Here is a 20,875-nt window from a genome sequence, read left to right as displayed (position 1 = left end):
ATACTCTACACTTGGGGTTTCAAGGGGCTGAGGTGGGATATGGACCTGCCAGTCATCTGCTACAGAAAACGCTTCACCCTGGACGCCTGCTACCTGTCAACTCCAAGTCCAGCTCGGCTTTCCCCCTCATCCAGAGGCTGTGAGGCTGTCAATGAGAGGTGGCAGGTTCTGTACCCAGAAGCACTGGAAGATAATAGTGCTGGAGTGGCCCCTCCAGACTCATCCATGGTTTGTACCCGGGACAGCAGCACTGGAGCAAGACCCCAGCCCTTCCCTGCAGCTGGAGGCTCCCTATTAACAAGGGGCCACATGGAAAAGACTTGGGATAATGGGGACAAGTTATTCCTGGGGAGATTCCAATTGGATACAAGAGGAAAATATTTCCCAATGAGAACAACCAGACACTGGAATAACCTCCCCAGGAAGGTGGTGGCTTCCCAACAGTGGGCACTGTTAAGACTCAGGTAGACAGGGTGCTTGGACATCCTGTCTGAGTCATGCTTGGCCTAGAAAGGTTGGACCAGATGATCCTTGAGGTTCTTCCAACCTGGGATTGCACAGCCTGCAACTCCTGCCTTTCTGATGCTGGAAACCATAGAATCATCACACTGTAAAGGGCAGGGATGCTTGGGACATGCGAGCTGCAGAGCATCCTTCTAGGGGCTGCAGCCCCAGCCCCAAGCCCCAGTCCTACCTTATCCAAGAGGGAATTCCTGTTGTGTGGACCCGAGCAGCAGACCAGCTCTGTCTCATTGTAAGAGGCATTATTCAGTTATTGCTTCGAGGTGCTCAAATTCTTTATCCCTAAAATAAATGCCTGGCTCTTTGAATCTCGCTCAAGGTGTCTTACCCCCTTCTCCCTTTGCTCCTTGCAGTGTCTCTGCTCCCAAATAGACCAGCTGAACATTTTTGCCTGAGGTCTTTAATAAGAGGAGTTTTGCCATAGCTTATTATTGCTAAAATTAAATGTCACCTTGGGTTTTCCTCGCTCACTTTAGCACACTCTGCTGCTGTCTTCCACATCTATAAAAGGAAACTTTATGGCTCTTTTGCTCTCTGCCTCTTAAAAATTGCATGCAAAGAGAAAAATAACTCCTTTTCTTCCCTGGGTTTTAATATGCAGAAATAGTTTGTGTTGCATGCTCATTGCACAGTGACCTTCTGGGGGAACTGCACGACTGCTCGATGGATGCAAACGTGGGTTTACGGTGCCAACAAAAGTACTGGAGGAAATGAATGCTCCCGAGACCCCTGGGGCTTTGCTCCTCTGTTTCCTCAAATGAAGGCAGTGTTAACCCACAGAGCACTTCATCCCGACCTGCTTTTACTGGCTTAACCCTTAGATTAAAGGCAGATTTGGCTGGGCAGAGATCCCAGAGGTACCTGTGTGGTCTGTAAGGGTACAGGGATGTTGCTAAACGAGGAAATTTAAGCCCAAATTCCTTAACTGCTTTCCAATGACAAGTGCCTCATCCCACGAGTGTTGAGTTAACCTGCCTGACATCCCTCTTGTCTTTTATTGCTGGGCCAAGAAAAGCCACTAAATAACAGCCCTGCTCTCGCTTAAATCCAAGGGACACTCCAGGAAGGAAAACACACAAACCCCCTCAAATGCCTGAGGAATGAAGGCATGCAGAGAATCACAGTAACCTAATTCAAAAGCTAGTATTTCTGTTCTACTTATTCACTGCTTTTTCAAACCCGGGGAGACATGGCTTTGAATGATGTGACACGGGCCCTCCGTAGAGAGCTCAGGATTTCCATCTCTAATCACCAGGGTTACTTCCACCACCTCATGTTAAAAAGGTAAGCTAAAATAGAGCCGAAGCAGAGTCCCAGCGCTCCCTTTTGCAATGGTAGCTGAAGTGGATGTGCAGAGAGAGTGCAGTAAGTGTCCCACACAGAGCAGCATTCCCCGCTCTCCACCCTTCCAGCTTTGGCAGTGATGCAGGAACTCCCTGTGGTTGGGCTCTCAGTGTCCATCACCACCCACAAACCTATTCCCCACTTGTTTCACTTCTTTTCCCACCCATTTACAGCCCCAGCTCTACAGCATCCACCAGCAAAGGTCTCCATACTCTGAAAACCAGCATTCCCCTTCATTCTGCACCAGATGCCCAGTGATGCCAGCGGATGCCTCTGTGGGAGGACCACCACATCCAAACTCTGTGCCCAGAGAAGCTGTGGCTGCCCCAACCCTGCCTTTAAACTGTTCTCAGGGGATCTTTTCATGCCGAGAGAACACAGCTCCTTCCCCCCGGAATAACTGGGATACTTTTGAAGCTGCTTTGCCAGCAGTCACATCAAGCTGGGCTCGTTTTTAATGACATCCTCATGCTCCTGTTACACAGCTACAAAGATTGTTTTGATACTTCAAGAATATTTGACTCGCTAGTCAAAACAGTACTAGAAATTGAATAAAGACTACCCTTGAATACAGAAATCACTTATTAACATGAGCTTCTTCTGTAGGATACAATCTGGACTGACTTCCCAATTAGCTCTGCTACTGGAGCCGGCTCTTGGAGCCAAGTGCACAGGACACAAGGCTATTAATTAACTGCTGCAGTTTGTTCAGCTCTTGTCAGCTCCTAAATTGACTTTGCTTTAAGTTACAGGGAAGGGTGTGGATAACACAAAAGGGCAGTTGGGGAAAACAGGCAGCACTTCCTCACCCCCGAGATGAAACCATCCCTTGGGTCTTGTGCTCCCCACAAAGCCCTGCTGGGAGCTCCCTGCCCATGGACGCTCCTTTCAGCTCTGCCCTTGTCTCTGTTCCGAGCAGGAAGCCTGATGGAATCATTTAAATACAAAGCCCAAGGAGCTGGTTCCAGGTTGGTAAGTTTACCACAAGATTTCATCCCAAGTTGACCCCGAGAACGATGCAGGGCTCCCATCCTGCAGCTCTGGGGCTGGTTCCAGCATCAGCAAACAGGCACCCAAGAGATGGGGGACACCCTGTTCTTGCTGCATCTCCGCACTGCCAAGCCCGTCTCCTGCTTTTTATCATCATTATTCTTGCTGAAATGCATATGAATTCATCCTCTGGGGGCTTTGCACTATTTTTTATTTTGCTAAGCTGCATTTTTCTTTCCCAGAAACCTTATTTTGATGTAAATTCCTGTAAACAGGGGACTAGTTCGTTCTCATGCCGAACACAAAAGCTCTTCCAAACAAGTAGATCAACAGCCTGCAGTTGGCTTAATGAAAGACAGACTGACAATTAGGTTGGGAAAGGCTGCATGGACTGGGAGTGGGGGGGAATAGACAGATTTAAGGGCTTGTTAATTGTTTAAGAGTACACAGAAGGAGAGATACAGAACAAGAAAAGGTGTGGGGCACGAGCCCTTCTGCATTTTTATGCCTATAAATGCCCTCAATTTAAAAAGCCCATTGTTAAACCCCTATGAAATGGCTGCACGAATGCTAAGTGCTGAGGAGAATAGAAAATGTAGACCTTTAGAAGAACGGTTCAATATTTAAAGCATTCTCTTTGCAATCAGGTGTACTCATTTTGATTCCTTTTCAAGTTGTGCTCCATTCCCGAAATGACTGCTAGGGGCCAATTACAGCACTTTGCACAAATGAAGTATAAACAATACAAGAAGAGCAGTCGAGCTGTCAATAGCATCGCAATAATACACAGACAGCATCTTGCCAGGACACCGAAAGCATCGATCCTCCCTCCACTACCAGCACCAGCAGAAAGGAGGATGAGCCTGCACTGGAGGAGCTGGTTTGCTCTGGGAGAGGCTGTGCACGGGCAAGGGGACAAGAGGATGCTCTTAGCTGGGGTGCTATCACCCCTGAGGGCTGGTTTTGCTTAGCTTTGAGCTGTGAAGGTTCACTGCCCTCACAGGGAAGAGCTTGTGCCCAAGAGCTCATCTCAATCTCCCCCTATAGCAGGTTAAAGCCATTCCCCTTGGCCTGTCCCTACAGGCCCTTGCCCAAAGCCCCTCTCCAGGATTCTCATCAGTCCCTTTAAGTATTGGAAAGCTGCAATTAAGCTTTGGTAATGTCTATGTGGAAGTCAATTTGCATTAAGCACGAATAAATAGAAGCTTTTAGGTAAGGAACAAGCAAGAGCTATGAAGCTGGACTGCCTTTGGTCAGCAGCTCTGCTCCTGAGCTCGGGAATGCTGCGGAACAGGCAGCAGGACCACAACTGCATGCACTGTTTGCCACATCCATGGTTCTGCTGAGGCATCTGCGCCCCGTGGACCACAGCAAGAGGTCAGGCCCACCGCAGCCGCACAGATCCAGCCATGAGCAGCACAACACAGGCTAAAGACACTCCAAAAGTCAAAATGAAGCTTGGAGCCAGGAGGAGCTTTCCACACACTGAGCCCTGCAGCCTCATCTCTGCATAAGGAGCAGCAGAATGGTTAATGCTGGAAAGGAAAAATGATTCTGCTTTTGCTTTTATCTAATCTTAGCTGGACACAGCAGATTATGCAGGGTACCAAGGAAAGCAGCATAAGCAAGATCCTTTGGTACTTGAAATTATCCACATTATCTTAAAAATAAATCATGCCTCTTGCCCCTTTGAAGTTCTGTCACTATTTTTAATCATGGAGCTGGGGCTTGGCTTTTTAGGTGAATTCATCAGTAATTTATGCTAATAGATTTCTGTGCTAATGCTGCATGTGTATCTCTGGATCTGTTTAGATGCCCGTGCTGTGATAACCACAGGAGCAACAGAACAGATACAAGCCCCTAACACAGCAAGTGGTGCTGTGATGGGGCTCAGGCTGCAGGTATGAGTCCTTCCATCCAATATGTTCTTCCCAGAGCCAAGAACATCACTAAAGTGCATGGAAATCCTAGAGATCTTTCTTTTCTTCCTGACAGGTCTACAGTGAAAGGGGGCCAGCCCCATGCAGCCAAGGGACTCGGCTGTTCTTCCCCGAGCCAATTCTGCTCTACCAAAGCCTCCACACTGCCCATCACACTTACAGCCTCCTACAACACCGGCACTGCTTTGCTTTTCTTTTCACTGTCATATAAACCAGCTCCCTATGAAGTGTATTAGAGTGCTGCAAGAACATTTCACTAAAGCAGCAGTCTCCCCATTAACTGGGGAAGGCTTTGCGAGGTCTTTGCAAATCACCCCCCATCTCCACTCTCCCTTGCCAAGCCCTGCTGGAGCCATTTCCCAAGAGACTATGCAAGTGTCTGGTTCGATCAATTCAGGAAAATTACTATGCATTTTGTAGAGTTCCATTTGCTCAAAGAAGTAATTTCAGTAGAGATGAAAGTGAGGAATCACTTCCATGGTCAGGGACTCGGTGCCCTGGCGACAAGCACATCTTCAGATACCCAGAGCATCCCCAAGGCAGAGCCTTGCCTTGTCCCACCTGCCTTCTCCTAAGAGCAGGCACTAAAAATTCACAGTGAACCAGTTTAATGTAGAATAATGTGAAATGAATCCCCCTGGAATCTCTCACCTGTGAAGGGTGATTACATCTCTTTCATGTAAGAAGGACCTTGTATAACACTAGGTCTTGCAGGCTTCACTTGCGAGCTTGAGGAAGAAGAATAGATGCGTAACCTTTATGGATGAGGGATTATGCGTTTTTTATCTAGCAATTGAAGAATGGGAAAGGCAAATAGATCTGTTGGGAAGAAAACACGGGAAATTAATCCCAAAGTGGAAGCAGCAACGTGGCTGCTTGGTAGCAGGGAGGGGAAAGCCCAGTGCACATGGAAGGCCCCAACAAAAACACTTCTCCTGCACAAGTCTTCATGGAGAGCCCCCCCATGCCCCACACGCAGAGGGTCAGACGTCATGTGAAGCCCCACCACATCTGCATGTCAAGGCAGTGCTCAAGTGGCCCAGGTCCCTTCAACCAAATGAGGCTGTGATTCTATGATTCATCTCTTGCAATGCAGAGACCAGTGCAGACAGGCAGCGGTCCAGAGCTGCACACTGCAGGGAAGGCGTCCTGGATTGCCAACTGATGATGACTAACAAACCCCCTTGAAGCCAACACCTACAGAAACATGGTTCTGCTTGAAATAAGGCCATTTTCCTCCAAAAGCCTAGCTGTCCTTTAGGAACGCTACATCTGAGCTAGGGAGCACTGTTTGCAAATATGGGCCTAATATTTCACAACTGAAAGGTTTAATGCTGATCTTCACTGCAGAGGAAGGACGGTGAGGAGGAGCTGTTGGTAATCCAAATGCTTGGCAGAGGAGCCAAAATGAATTGGGAAGCTGGTGGTAGCGCTGGTACCTGCCAAAAACCAGTCATCTCTGGCCTATAGGATCCATATTAGACTCTGGATTTAGTCCGGAATCTGTGAAATATCCAATTTTAATGGAGCTTGTGCCCTTTGGCATTAAATTCCGCCAAGTTTTAGCTCAGTTCCCATGCCTCCCAACCTCTCCTATCGTAACAAAGAAGTGGGAGAGAAAGAAAAAACATTAATAAATCCTAAATTAAAATCAAATATCAAATTCCACTCAAATTTGCTGAAAAGGAAAGAAAATCAATTCCAGCCCATTCGCAGTTCTTTAAGGCAGCTTATATTGTTTCTAACGAAACAAAAATCAATAAGAAATGCTTCTTATGGTTCATTTTTTAAAGCTCAATACCAGCCATGCAATTTGGCTGATGATTATGACTGATCCATTATGTCATCCAGCCCTTTTGCTGCTGCTGCCCAGCTCGCCAGCGCCTGCAATCATGTGTTATTGCTTGCAGGTACATCTTTAAATATTGGTTTGCTTTCCACAATGATCATTGAGAAAGGAACGGGGTTTGCTGATCAATCCCCATTGACTTGAAAGCAACAGTTATTAATGCCTTCAGTTTGCTGCTGGCTTCTAAACTTTTCTGATCCATTAGTTATGAGCCCCCATTGATTGAAAACACACATCCTCCCGCATTGTCTTTTCAAGGGAAAAAACAAAGAGCTCTTTGCAGTCACTCGGCCCCAGGAGGCCCAGCGTGGTTTTAAAACCAGCACGAGATGATAATGTAATTTCACTACAATAACTTCCTTTGTGACAAAGCTATTTTTGAAGGGTTTTTTTTTTTCATTAAAGAGGGCTTCGTTCTATTTCCAAATCACGCATGCTTCTCTTTCATCTCCTGCTCACGGGTTCCTGGATCTATGCGTTCCCATCTTTGGATGCTGGGCTCCACAAACACAGGGAACTTCTTCACTCTGCCAGGCTTCCAGAGCTGCAGGAGCTTTGGTTGCCCTGGGTGCCCTGCAAGTCCTCCTGGGGTTATTGGACTCGGCTTTGGGCCATGCCTTGGTAGCCCCCAGGCCATGCATCCAAACTGCCCTCAACACTGGGAATTAGGGGTTGTCTCACCAGCAAGGTGGCACTGGGGGACTCTGGAGCCAGCCCAATGGCAGCAGGGGCCGCTCCATGCTTTCTGTCAAGGGACTTTTTGCTTTCAAATGCAGACATGGCTCCTCAATGCCAACATCCTCCGCTGCCCCCATCCATCCCTTCCAGATCAACAGGAAAGCTAAAATAGACCAGTTTGGGAACACCACTTAACACATCACCACTGAAAAACCCTCAGTGAGTGCAGCACTGGTTCTGTCCCTGGTCAGACAGATTTGCCTGTATCAGATGAGGAGGGAGAGAGAGAAACCCCCTCCTCATTCAGAGGAGGGCATGAATTAGGTGCCTGTCACTGGTAAAGATGCTTCTCCTGTGAACTTGCCCCAGTTACACAACACTGGTTTTATTTCCACCCCCCTTACAGGAAAATTACATTCAAGTGGCAGTGTACATATTCATAAAGGCATGTATTCATAAAGGCACTCTTAATCAGCACAGAGCCACTGGAGAGACCCAGCCAGTCTCTGCTCTGAAGGAGGTCATAGCGACTGCCATAGAGTCTCTTCAAACTCATTTAACATCCAATAAACCTCAGAAAAAAAGTGGAAATATATCTAATTTGTAAATCACATCGGCTGGGTTCAAGTCTGCAAATCATTTAAGCATGTCCTTAACTTGAAGCTAATGAATCAACTTATTGAAGTCAAAAGATACTTGAAGATCTAATCTGAAGTGCTCAGCATCTCGCAAGATCAAACCCCACAAGGGGTCACATTGGTCACAGCAGCTCTGACAGATGCTGATGGAAATCACACAAGCAGAGGGGACATTTCCCCCATACCACCACAGTCACTACAACCAAAAAGCTCAAAACTCACCCTGGGCTAATTAAAAGAGGAAAATCAAGTCCCCAAATTACAAACTTCACCCTTTTCGGTGCAACTTACAAATACTGAAAACGATCATTTAGTGATGAAAAAAATCACTTCTTAATTCCCTGGCAGTCAGATGCTCTAAATATATCTAACCCTGCCAGGGAAATCTTATGTTTGGGGCGAGTCTAACATCAGCTGCTTTTCCTTTCAGCTGAGGTTATTCATAAAGATGTCCTATTGATCCCAAGAGGATCATCCATTCCCCCCGAAGCGACCTTGCTGATGTTAATGGAGGGCATACAGCATTTGGGCAGTATATGTGGAAGGGAAAGCCATACCCAGATCCCAGTACCTCAGCACCCACCGTGCCCATCCCCATAGTACCAAAAGCCAGGGTGATGGTTCCCTTTATTCCTGATGACGTGCCACAGAACTAGATGAGCTTTAAGGTCCCTTCCAACCCAAACCACTCTGGGACCTATGAGATTACTTCAAGTTACAGGAAGTATAAAAGATCCCCCACTGCAGCAGGACACAGAAAATCAGGACTGAAGGGAGGGAGAACGGGGATGCTGCATTACAAGGCTTCCTGCCAGCAGCCCAGGGATGGACCCTGAATCCAACTAGCCCTCTGCTCTTTGGTGGGGAGCCACCCTCATCCAGGAGCAGCCTCTCTGTCCATCATGCTGGTCAGCAACCTGTCCTGCCCTGAAACTTCTCATCTTTAGGAAAGCAAATTAACCTTTTGGGAAAGGTGGAGTGAGAGCATCAGGGTTTTTCTCCTTATTAACGGCTTGTGATCTAGAGCATGTGATGTGTGCACTGATGGTGGGCTACAGAAGGAGGAATGAGAGAGAGAAATTCCCTGAAGCCATTTTTCCTTTGTCTCCTTTGTGTTTTTGGAGCATCCTTGGGGACTGCCCTTCTCACAGAGGATGGTTTGGAGGAAAAAGAGGGTGACACATTCTCCAGGAGGTTATTTACAAGTGCTCTTTTCTAGAGATCAATGTGTTGAGCCTGGTGAAGAAAGATTTCACTTTTGCCTTTAAAACTGGATCAAACAATGCTGACAATGCAAACTTCCCTGCCACCCAGAGATTAAACGTGTTCTGCTGGTTTTAATAGGGGCCTGAGCGCAGTGCTTGCCAGCGGGCTCTCAGCACCGTGCTCTGTCTTTCAGCAGGTTCCAAGAGCACGCTGCAGAAATAACCCATTTGCATCTGCATATTGCTCAGGATGCTTTTGGTGCATCAGTGCTGTGTCAGACCTGGGAGCAGCCCGCAGGATAGAACAGGAAGAGCATTCTTAACGCTGGAAATCCTGGGTGCAAAGATGGGATGAAGTTAGAGCAGTCAAACTGGATTTAATTCCGGATCACTCCAGGCTCTTCTGATGACCTTGAACAATTCACAGTGATTGAGGGCATGATGACAGCGCAAGGATCCTGCGCAGTGTTTGAGTTTATAAAAGGTCTATATTCAAACATCCAGAGCAATTTATAGCAAGAGGTACTCTTGGCATACAGCATCTCCTGGGAAATGGCTGTCTAGCTGAGGCTGATCACCCTTGACTGCACCTAGAGCTGTTTACTCCCCAAGCCAGCAATTAAGCCCAGTGTCTCCCCACCCCTAAAACTCAGCTGTTGGAAGCCTACACCCAGTAAAAGCAATAGGTTACTGCTGAAGTGAGTGACATCTCTTATCTAGTGCTGCACCTGGTTCTCTAAGGTCCACTTTCCAAGCAGTGTAATGCAAGCTTTCCTCTTTACCCCTAGATGCCTACAGCATTTATCTCCTTCACCCAGGAGTTGTCAGCTCCAGTTTGGTACCTACTTGATGGGGGCCTCCCCTCACTGCCCTGCTCCTGGCTGGAAGGACCAAGGGCACCTCTTCCGCCCCAACCAAGGCTCATGCTCATTCCCAAGTCCCCTTTCATCCCCTTTGCAGAGTTAGCAGTTGTGCTGCTCTCTCTCCATTTAGCCTCTGAATGGTAAAGCATTATTAAACTTGTCCTTAGCCACTTCAGAGTGGCAGGCAGGGCTGCCACGCTCCGCCAGCAGTCCATTTATTAGTCAGCTCTGCGAGACTTTAATCTACTTAGAGAGTTTTTACTCTTTTTTTTATAGTATAATTCATAAATGGGTATCTTTAGATTTAATCTCTCATCAAACTACTCCTCACTTGATCTTTAAACTGTTAACATGAGGGTATTAATTGCATCTCTCTAGGGCCGCATCGTCCTGCAGCGAGCATCTGAGCCCAGCAGGCACCGGGAGGGCAGAGCTGGAATGTTTCACTCTTGCCCACTTTCAGGCTGTATCTCACTGAATATATGGAATTATTATAGGAGATTTTGTGATTGCTTTCTAGGAGAGATATATATTCAGTTCCAATCAAAGGGCCTGACTTCCCTGGTACCTTAGGTATGCCAGACTGATTGATTTAATGCAACTTTTGGCCTTCATTTATTAAAACTCACAGGGTTCGGCATGCAGTCAGGTCCCACATCTTGGGACAAAGGCATCACTACAGCTGGGAGACTCCTATATGCTCTATAGGAAGACACTTTAGACATTAAACATTGACTGAACACAGCCCTGGGTTTTCCTTCACATGGGAAAAAAGCAAAGGAAATTATGGGAAGAAAACTATAGAGAAAAGATCCTCAGTTTTCCCAGGGATTTTTCCCAGCGGGTTTCAACATGCAAGTCACGTTCCCACCGCAAAGTGGAAGGCCACAGAGAGCACAGATACAATCTAGTGAGGATTTTGCATGTGTCGTTTAGAAGAAGGCTGCCATCAGCTCTGTTTTACTTGTACTAAGACCTGCTTAAAAACATCATCCTTCCACCTCATCGGCAAACAGAAATGATGCACACAAATAGCAGTGAAGATACTTAACCGATGTGTTTCAGGTTCAAATTCAGAGCTATGAGTACAAAGTAAGTGCTGTACAAGGCAGCTCCCTGGCTGTGCTGCGCTCAGGGCAGAGGAGCATCCCCAGCATGAAGATGACCAAAAATTCACAGTGGGATTGTGGCTTCCTTCTTCCCCATCTGCATTTGGAGCCCTCTTGGCTGAACAGGGGGTAAGACCCAAAGCATCAAGTGGTCACCCACAAGATGCTGCAGGCGAGTCCCTCTGCGCTGTGCCAAGCAGGATGCACCCAGCAGTTATCAGTGAATAGAGGAGATGCATTCTACAGGATCAATAACAGAATCCCAGGTTTGAATGCTCACCTGGAACCCCTGCGTGAGCTTCAACCCCTGCATCTGCTGAATGGCCAAAGAAAACCTCTGACAGTGACTTCCAAAGGGACACACTCAGCACAGCCTGAGGCACATCAGCTTCCAACTTCTCCTCTATGGCAGGGGCACCAGCCACTGCTGGAGAGAAAGGTGGTGCCTCCTGCCAGCCAGCAGAGCCACCCCACTATCACATCCATCACCACGGTCACCAGTGAGGGACATGGCAGTACCGAGAACAGCAGAGAGCAGCTTACAAAGTCCTATTTCAAAGCCTATTTTGTTTTCTGCCTTTCAACTCATTTTCTCCGTTTTCCTAACACCTTTAAACCACCAAATAAACATCAGATTTTATTGAAAGATAATGAAAACCAGCATTTCCCTCTTCCTGTGAATAGGGAAGCCTCCCACACTCCCCTTCCAAGCCACAAATACAACATGCTGCACAGCCCCCTTCCAGCAGGATAAAACATGAAGCCATTCATTGCTTGCTAAGCTGAAAAGTGCCAAAACTAACCCCGTGTCCAGGCACCAACAGCCATGAATAACAAGTGTTTGACTGGTGTAACAGCCTGGGTTAGCACTGGCTTGAAAAGGAGCCTCACATCAGCTTAGAACAGGCACAGTGGAAATCCATGCTGCAGAGCTGGGCACAGGCAGGTTCACCCCACATCTCATGGTCCAAGGCAGGAGGCAAGTGCTGGCGGCAGCAGCTGATGGAGAGGTTTTCCCTCTCTGCTCTCATGAATCCCTAATTCATTATCCATGCAGACAGTGGGGAAAGTGTGTTCTGCAAACACTGCAAAGCCAGGGGTTTAAGCTGAAATTGTATGGAAATGGGGGGGTTCAAGTAACAATGCAGAGTTCAGACGTGCAGGTACCAGACCCCCAAGTCTCCTTGCAGCAGGAGGTGGCATCTCCTCCTTCCTTCTCCCACCCCTCTGCCCTCATGCACCCCTTCCCAAAGCCAAGATCACACAGGAGCTCCAGACCAGGACATTTCCTCCCCACACACAGGCAGGTATTGTTTGCCTCCACGTAGTTAACACACCTCAGCGTGGTCAGTGCCTGCTATGGGAAAGCCGTTTGCTTCCCAAGGAGCCTCCTTATCCCGGGTACATCAGGTCTGCCACTGGCAAGCAATGCCTGATTGTGCCTTGCTTTATTCTGAGCAGATCCAGCCTCAGTTTTCCCATTCACCCAACATTAAAACCTTCCCTGAACGTGCTGGAACAGCCGAGATATTCGCAGTGAATTGGAAACAGGTCAAGTTCACCGGGGATTGGGAAGAGAACCGGCTGCAGCTGCCTAAATTAATTCCCAGCATAATTCCACTGAAGTCCGATTTTAACAGGCCTTTGGAAGAACGTGCTCTTTCCTTGCCCTTTGCATGCAGAGAGGAAAAAGAGAAAAGGTATTAACAACTCGTGCCAAATCGTTGCATGGGTAATTAGACATGTGGGTAGGAAAGTGCCCCGCGCACCCAGGAGCTGGCGGGTGACCAACCTTCTGCTCAACCAGTTGGTGCCTGGATAGGAGGAGAAGAGAGAGCCCCTTCCTAAGGGTTGCATACAACGGGCCACACTCTGAAGCTGACAGGTTGGAAATGGGTCCCATGAGAACGGGTCTGAAAGCCAAGGAGCGTACCAAGTTCTGTCGTAAACTGGTTCCGTGTTAAAGATAATTGCAAGCAGAGCCTAATTCTGCAGGCTCTAATTTTCTTGTCTGACTAAGCAGGCATAATTTACACCCATCAGTTGCAAATGGCTTCTCCCACCAATCCTAAAGATAATACTGGGGCTTTTTTAACGTGAAAAAAGCACCTCTATTTCCTGCAGAAAGAGGATGGAAACTACACGCAAGGGCTGTCTGACACAAACCTGTGTTCCCACTTGGCCTAGTTCAAAAGCCTGTGTTGCAGAAGGAGCATTCGATGGGGCTGACTGGCCAAAACAGCTTCTCCTGCCAGGGATGAACACGTGGTGGGATAAAGATAATAATTTTAACTGGTCTTACTTGCTCATTTGTTCCCCGTTGCCCTTTTCAGCCTGTATGACATGCTACAATTGTACCAATTCACCCAGTGCTGCGCAAGCTGTGAGCAGCCGGGGCATTGAGTGCCTCTGTTCCGCACACCCAGAGGGATGCTTCAACCTCTGGGCACCGAGTCAGCTCCAACCCTGCTTACCAGCACCGCATCCCACCCAAAGAGGATGACCGGTTCCTAATGTTCTCCCACATTCCTGCTGCCTTGGGTGAGTCTGCTTCTGTGGATGCTGGGAAGCGCACAGCCTGGTAAGTACCAGCCCATCTCCAGGTTCAAAACCAAGATCACTTCAAAAGAAGGGGCTGATCAAAGGAGCCCCTGCCAGAGAGATGCTCAGCGAGGGTCCTGCTGCGCAGGGTTTGATGCGAGAGCTGGCACAGATGCGGCCACCCCAGCATCGAGTGCTACAGACAGGGTGGCTGAGCCACCTCCCACCACCTGGGGGTACCACATAGGACTGCTCCCCCATGGGTAAAAGCAACCAGACCCCCAAGGGACAGGTATCCCCTGTGACAGGGGTAGGGTGCTGCTGCTGGAGTCCTGCTGAGCCCGCTGTGAGCCGGGAGGGACCCTCAGACAAGGCAAACTGTGATTAGTTTTAATCAGTTACAGCACAAAGGGGGAAATCCTGTTATTTTCTCATTCAAAGCCTCCATCACCCTTAGTTAAACCAGCTCCAGGCAGGAAAGTCTGGGAAACTTCCCTAATCACCACTGATTCTATAAGGAGCTATGTTCTGCCTCTCCCAGCACTGGCACAGCCCTTGTCTCGTCCCCCAAGGTCTGGAAAGGGGATGGTGGAGGAAACCAGTGATGCAAGTACCACCTGGGGGAAGGAAGAGCCAGTTCCCATCTCCTGCCAGCCTTGGGACAAGCCTCCTGCCCACCATGGCCAGCTTTGCCAGCAGAGACCTGAAAGGTCCCAGCCTCTCACTGCAAGGAGGGGGCTGCACAGGGGAAGGAAGCAGCCTTTTGATCTGTTCAGACACATGGGCCATGCACCGGGCTCTGATCAGAGTTTTCCCATGGTGCTGCTGCCTGTGAACGTCCCTGTACAAGCACATGGGTGCAGCAGTTGGTACCAGCTCCCTTCTCGCCTTCACAGCTTCTGCAGAGCATTTCTGCACTCGGCTTTGACAGGAGCTCGCATTCCCCCAGTGCATTTGCTTGACTTTCACAATAACATATTCAGGAGAACTGGATACATTTCAAACCAGCTATTACACCACAGTATGTTCCAACACAAATATATGCAGTGTAGTGCAGCAACAATTCTTCTAGGAGTGTTCCTCTGTAACACAAATTGCAGAACAAGCACGCTCCCCCTGAGCCCCGATGCTACGTGAGCTTTCGGAGCGGACCACACCACAACACACATTGCCTTGCATAAAACCCTTCAGAGAGAAGAAAACGGCTGAAAATCAACAAATGGGAACTCTCCAGACATCCAAATCCTGTATCCAGAAACAGGTCCAACCATGTGGCAGAGAGGCTTCCATCACCTCCAAGGGCTGAGCATCACCGTGGCAAGAGAAGCCCCTGCTCTGGCTGCAGGTGAAGCATGAGGAAACACAACGCTTTTCCCATTACAGAGGAAATGCTGAGTAGGAAGTGCAAGTTTTTCCTCCTTTCCCCCCTCACAACAAGCAAAATGTGACATAAAATTGCAATGAGTCCATGGGAGGACATGTGGTTTCTGGCTGTTTGCTTTTGCAAGAGCTCCTAGAGCACAAGTAGCACCGTCACATCCCTGGTTATAGGTACAGCACATACCATAGGTAGCACCATCACATCAGCAACCCTGGCTGCGTGCAAGGAGTTAATACCAGCCCTATAACAAGGCATTGAACAGACCCAAACTCTTTGGGATAAAGCCAGCTTCTCCCAACCCATCCTAACACCACCCCCAGTGCTCTTGTATGAGCATTTCAGAAGGAAACCTTACTGTATTTGCCATTTACACTGAGGAAAAACCTACTGCGACATATGCAGAGCTGCAGGAGGAGTCAGAATTCAAACCAGAGCGTTCAAAGATGAGCAAGGAGAGGAAACAAGCGCACGGTGAGACAGGGGTGGAAAGAAAGGAGGGATCCTTCCGAATGGTGCTGGTGTGAAGCAGAGGCTCAGCTGCGTTCAGCAAGCCATCAATCTGGGTGGCAAAGCGAAGGGCTAGCTGGGCCTGTTTCAGTAGAGGGCACTCAAGGCCCAGAAATCTGCATTTGCCAGCCCCGTATATTTACTCTCTGGTATTTTAGGAGACAACTCCAGCACATGAATCCCGGTAATGTGAGCGCTGGGCCTCATAACTCACCTCGATTGTAGTTATGTTACACCTGATGCGTATAAATCCAAACAAAACGCGCGTGGATGTAGCTAATTCCAACGAACCGGTTTAGATGCCATTAAAAAAAATAAGGAGAAGCCTCTTTTTCTTCATTAGGATGGAAAAATGCCATCGCTACAGAAACGCTCGTGCCTCTTTCTGCAAGGTTCGTGCTTCTGCTGCTGCGCTGAAGCATGAATCTCGCTTGACACCGTCCTTCATCAATCAGCACTTTTCCCCCAGATATTAATAACGTCAACCCTTTTCCCCACTTCCACAAGCATTTCCCTTACATACTCAAGAAGAAAAGTCTAATATCTACAGCGTTTAGAGCACCCATAAATCTACAGCTTTATTAGCAGGCAAGAGAACAGAGATTTTTATGCTTATAAAACCCTATAAAACGTACACAATTATCAGAGGCCTGCCTAATAAACAGGGCTCTAAATACCACACGTAGCCACTGGAAAAAAACACAGCCTGAAAATCCAACCCATCCAAATACCCTCACAACAAACCAGGAGCAGCCAAATGACTTCTGGATGGCACACCACCTTCATAAGTCCCAAACACAGCAGAGTAGCCGCGCTCATTGATATCCTATGAAAGGATGAATTACCACATTAAAGCTATTTCACAGCAGTTGTGAACTGGGCAACCCTCTTGTATTTTTAGCATCACTGTACCGAACTGTAGAAGAACACCAAAGCCTTTCTGCTACCTGCAGTTGTTCTTCAGCCAAGCAACAAACACAGATTCTTTAGCATAACCCTAACTTGCTCCAGTACAAATTCACCCCTCCCCAAGGAAATTCCAGCATAACAGCCCACTCAGAGCACTTACCCATAGAAGAAGGATGGAGTTGGAGCTCCGGTCCTGCCTGGTGCTCTGCTAACCCTGCAACTGCGCCCTGGTTGTTTCCCTGGCACCTTTTACCCTTGCTATAATGATGCGCTAACAACCCTGATGGGCCACAGCTAATGCAGAGCTTGTCCTAATGGGTAAAGGTCATTGCTCTGGGGGAGGAAAATAACCTAAGGTAACCACAGGGCAACACCTGAGAGTAGCTTGAAAGAAAGCCTCTTTTTTAAGGAACAGGATCCCCTTAGACAGTAGAAGGATGCTGCCGGAGAGTGGAGTACCCCTGAGCCGCGTGTGAGGGATGGGACTGGAGGACAGCATGGGAACTCAGGAGCATGAGGAAGGGAAGCAGATACGATGGGCTCCAGGTGCTCTGGTTGCTTTGGGAAGGAAAAGCCATGCAGAGGCTGAGCAAGGAGATGTGCAGCCACAGAGCACAGCTCTTCCCGGAGTCCCGGTGTGCGCAGCTCACTCTGCTGCCTCACTGCTGATAGCTGATTACTCCTTTGCTGCCTTTCTGAACTGCACAGGCTGCCTTCTCTGACCTACATACACAACAGGGCCCATTCCTGACCTCCATACACCCATCAGATACTAATCAAATAAGAAATAAACTACATGTGCTGGTACTGCAGTGGGATCCAGAGGCTGAGGCCAAGGTTAGAGCCTTATTAGTGCCTGGTGCCAGCAAAAAGTCAAGAGGCAGCATCTTGACACTAATAGACCAACAGAATATATCACCCCAGCTACATCTTAATTTAAACAGCCCACAAATCTGAACCTCTTGTCCCCAGTAACTGAAAATGAAGCCTCTTCCTTATATGTTCAATCTGTAAGGAGTAAAGAACAGTCACAAACAGAATCTCTCTCTCTCCTCCCCCATGAGCTTTGTGGGCCTTCCTTTTTTTATTGTCAGGTGCAAAGATTCATCAAGTTGGGACATTTAATTCTATGAGAAGTTCACCGAACTGGCTAGCCTTCATTCAAGCCGTTAGAATGAGCACTTCTTCTATGGCCTTTTGCTAAATCTTGACCTTTTTGATGTCAGGAGGGATGAAAACACCCCTTAACATGAAACACCTGTTTCTGTAACTGCCTTTGACACTGGTAAGATTTGCTGCTGGAGCCTCAGCCTGTTCACAATAAACAGGAACAAAGATCTCCTCAGAGACCAAACTTTGAAGATGCTGGGTAATGCCTTTGCCTCTTTGTCTTGACTCTTAGGAGGAAGAAAAAGCCTCCTCTGGCATGACACAATGCTGGGAGCCCAGCTCATGTTCAGGGGCACCTCCCCATTACCCCAAATGAAGCACCCAGGAACTTTCTATAGAATCATAGAATCCCAACCTGGTTTGGGTTGAAAGGGAGCTTAAAGCCCATCAGTTCCAACCGCTGCCACGGGCAGGGACCCCTTCCACTGGAGCAGCTTGCTCCAAGCCCCTGTGTCCAACCTGGCCTTGAGCACTGCCAGGGATGGGGCAGCCACAGCTTCTCTGGGCACCCTGTGCCAGCGCCTCAGCACCCTCACAGGGAAGAGCTTCTGCCTAAGAGCTTGTCTCAATCTGCCTTCCTGTTTGAGTTTTAGAATGATTTGCACATCCCTTCCTCCTGTTCATACACTCAGGTTAACGGGGCTGGGATGGGTCACGCAGGAGGCCACTGGCTTCTGTCACCGCCCAGCGCTGCCCACGCTGCCCCTCACTGCTGGGAAAGCAATGGACAGGAAGAACTGGAAAGATGAACAGATAGGGAGTAAAGCATGTTTGTAAGAAAATTAAAGATGTGCTCCTCAGATGTCGCGGGCGATGCGCCCAGCAGACAGCTGGCAAAGAGGGGAGACTGGAAATGATGGAATCGGTCAAATTATTTAAATGAGGAAAAATAAATTGGCCCCAGCCTAGCCCAGCGGGTTGACAAAGCAGCCAACTTATCTGCCGCTCGTGCAGCCCTTTGTCTCTGTCACCGAGGTCATTAAACTCCCGGCTGCCGAGCCCAGCCTGGCCGCCCGCTCTCTGCTCCAGCGGCCCCGCTACCCAGAACAGCCGGGCCCGGCCCCAGCGATGCTGCCCCGCCTCGCCCGGCATCAACCACGGGGGCCGTAGGGGACAGCGGACACCCAGGGATCCGCGGGACAGGGGGCAGAGGGACCCCGGAGCTGCCGTTCCCCCGGTGTCCCCCCACCCCGCGGGGCCCGGCCGCCTCCTGCCCTCTCTCCGGGGGAGCGGGCGGGCACCGGTGCGTCGGTACCGGGGTGCGTGTCGGTGCGTGTCAGTGTGTGTCGGTGCGTGTCGGTGTGTGTCGGTGCGTGTCAGTGTGTGTGTGTGTGTGCACGCTCCACTCCGGGGCTTTGCGAGAGCCGCGCGCATCAGTGGTAGGAGGGGACAGAGCCGCTCCTCGAGCGCACCGGCAGCCCCGGCTCCGCAGGTGCCGCCCGACCGGCACCGGCACCGGCACGGCTCGGCTTGGCTTGGAGTGGAAGGGAACGGAACGGCACGGAACGGAGAGGCTCGGCTCGGAGCGGCTGCCGCGGGACGGGCCGTCGCGGCCGCACTAAGATGTGCCATGAGCGGTCCGGGCTCGGCGCCGACCGGTCGCTCCGCCTGAGCCCCGGGCAGCAGCCGCCCGCTCCCCCGCTGCCCCTGGGGCCGTAGGGCCGCGCCGGCCGGCGCCCTCCCCAACGATGCCCCATCTCTGGCCGGTTCTCCGCGGCGTGCTCTGGGAATACTGGGCAGCGCTCCTGGTCGGCGGCCTCTGTGGCCAGGGCTCGCACGGGATGCCGCATGTCATCCGGATAGGTAAGGCCGCCTCTCCCCGCGTCGGGGCGAAGTTCAGGGCTCAGGGACGCGGAGGGGGATGCGCTGCCTGCGGGCGCGGAGAGGCGAGGGGCCGCGTCCCGGGCACGGGGATGCAGGAGCCCAGTGCGAGCATCCACCGGGGCACGGAGTGACCGGGGTGTGCTGGGCACCGCGCGAAGAGGGAGGGGATGATGAACCCGGAGAGGGGCGATGCTGTGCGCCTGGAGAAGGGGGATGCTCTCCCCCGGAGAGGGTGTGTGCTGAGCCCCTGGAAATGGGTGATGCTGAGCCCCCAGAGCGGGGTGATTCTTAGTCCCTGAAGCAGGAGGACGCTGAGCCCCTGGAGAAGGGGGATGCTGAGCCCCTGGAGTGGGGGAGTGCTTAGCCCTGGAGAAGGGAGATGCTGAGCCCCAGATAGAGCGAATGCTGAGCTCTGGAGAAAGGAGATGGTGTGCCCCGAAGAAAGGGGATATTGAGTCCCTGGAGCAGGGGGATGCTGAGCCCCAGAGTGGGGGAATGTTGAGCCTGAGGAGGAAGGCTGCAATGCCCTGTGCAAGGAGAGGTGCTATGCCAGCACAAGGAGGGGTGCTGTGCCACTGCAAGGAGAGGTGTTGTGCTTGCTGCAATAGGGATGCAGTGCAGAGGTGTTCTGACCCAGGGCCAGATGTGCCCAGCACAGGGACCTGATAGCTTGGGGGGGCCCGGAGGATGGAGGCGGGCTGCCTGTGCCGCAGCGGCTGCTGAGGGCCAGGCGTGTTTCATTAAACTGCTGAGGTTCTGGGGAAAATTAATCTTTAATAATGTTACATAAAGTAATTGCACAGAGAACAGCTCGGGAAGGAGCCCTCGATCAGCCTTTTTCCTAATTAAACGGGATTCTTGTTTTCAGCGTGTCATGTAAGGAACGGCACTGATTTCCTGTTACATCCCATGTCCTTTGCCATCGGTACGCATTCCCAGGGATTTGTTGTCTGCCCAGGGAAAATGACAAGGACAGGGTTAGCTGTCTTTTTAGGGACCAAATTCTAACCCAGAGAAACTAGTGCAAACTGAATAGATTTGTGAATATTTTAAAGTGGAAAAAAATGGGTCTTATTTATCCCAGTGCAACTGCACAGCAGCAATGTGAAAACCAGTAACAGCCAAATGCTAGTCCTGGGGGACAGCCGCTTTCTGAAGTGAAACACTGTCACCTCCAGAATGGTTTTGAGTGACTGCGTGGCTCAGAAAGTCTCATGGGCAAGGGTTTGATTCATGTGCGGTGAACACCTGGACTGGTGTGAAAGAGATGCTCCAGGCAGGTCCTGTGCATGTGGCAGTGCCAGGAACGCCGATGGGAAAGGCTGATGGACCTTCCTCTGGGGCCTGGACCCTGGTGCTGCTCAACTTTTATGAGAGACAGGCTGCTTGCTCAGCTCAGCCGCAG

General features: G+C 49.9%; 1 protein-coding gene across 1 annotated transcript in view; it reads left to right on the top strand.

Moving 5' to 3' along the window:
- The first annotated feature begins 18,975 nt into the window (after window positions 1–18,975).
- GRIK3 (glutamate ionotropic receptor kainate type subunit 3) overlaps window positions 18,976–20,875 on the top strand; it is a 101,194-nt gene continuing 99,294 nt past the window's right edge. The window contains exon 1 of the mRNA XM_057403513.1: window positions 18,976–19,449. Coding sequence (XP_057259496.1) covers window positions 19,335–19,449 — 115 coding nt within the window. The 5' untranslated portion in view covers window positions 18,976–19,334. The remainder of the gene's footprint in view (window positions 19,450–20,875) is intronic.

Source organism: Pezoporus wallicus, unplaced genomic scaffold (genome assembly GCF_028554395.1).
Source record: "Pezoporus wallicus isolate ANWC-B61680 ecotype Strahan unplaced genomic scaffold, APGP_CSIRO_Pwel_v1 contig_8232, whole genome shotgun sequence".
NCBI classification, from domain to species: Eukaryota; Metazoa; Chordata; class Aves; order Psittaciformes; family Psittacidae; genus Pezoporus; species Pezoporus wallicus.
This window is presented reverse-complemented; position numbering and strand designations above follow the sequence as displayed.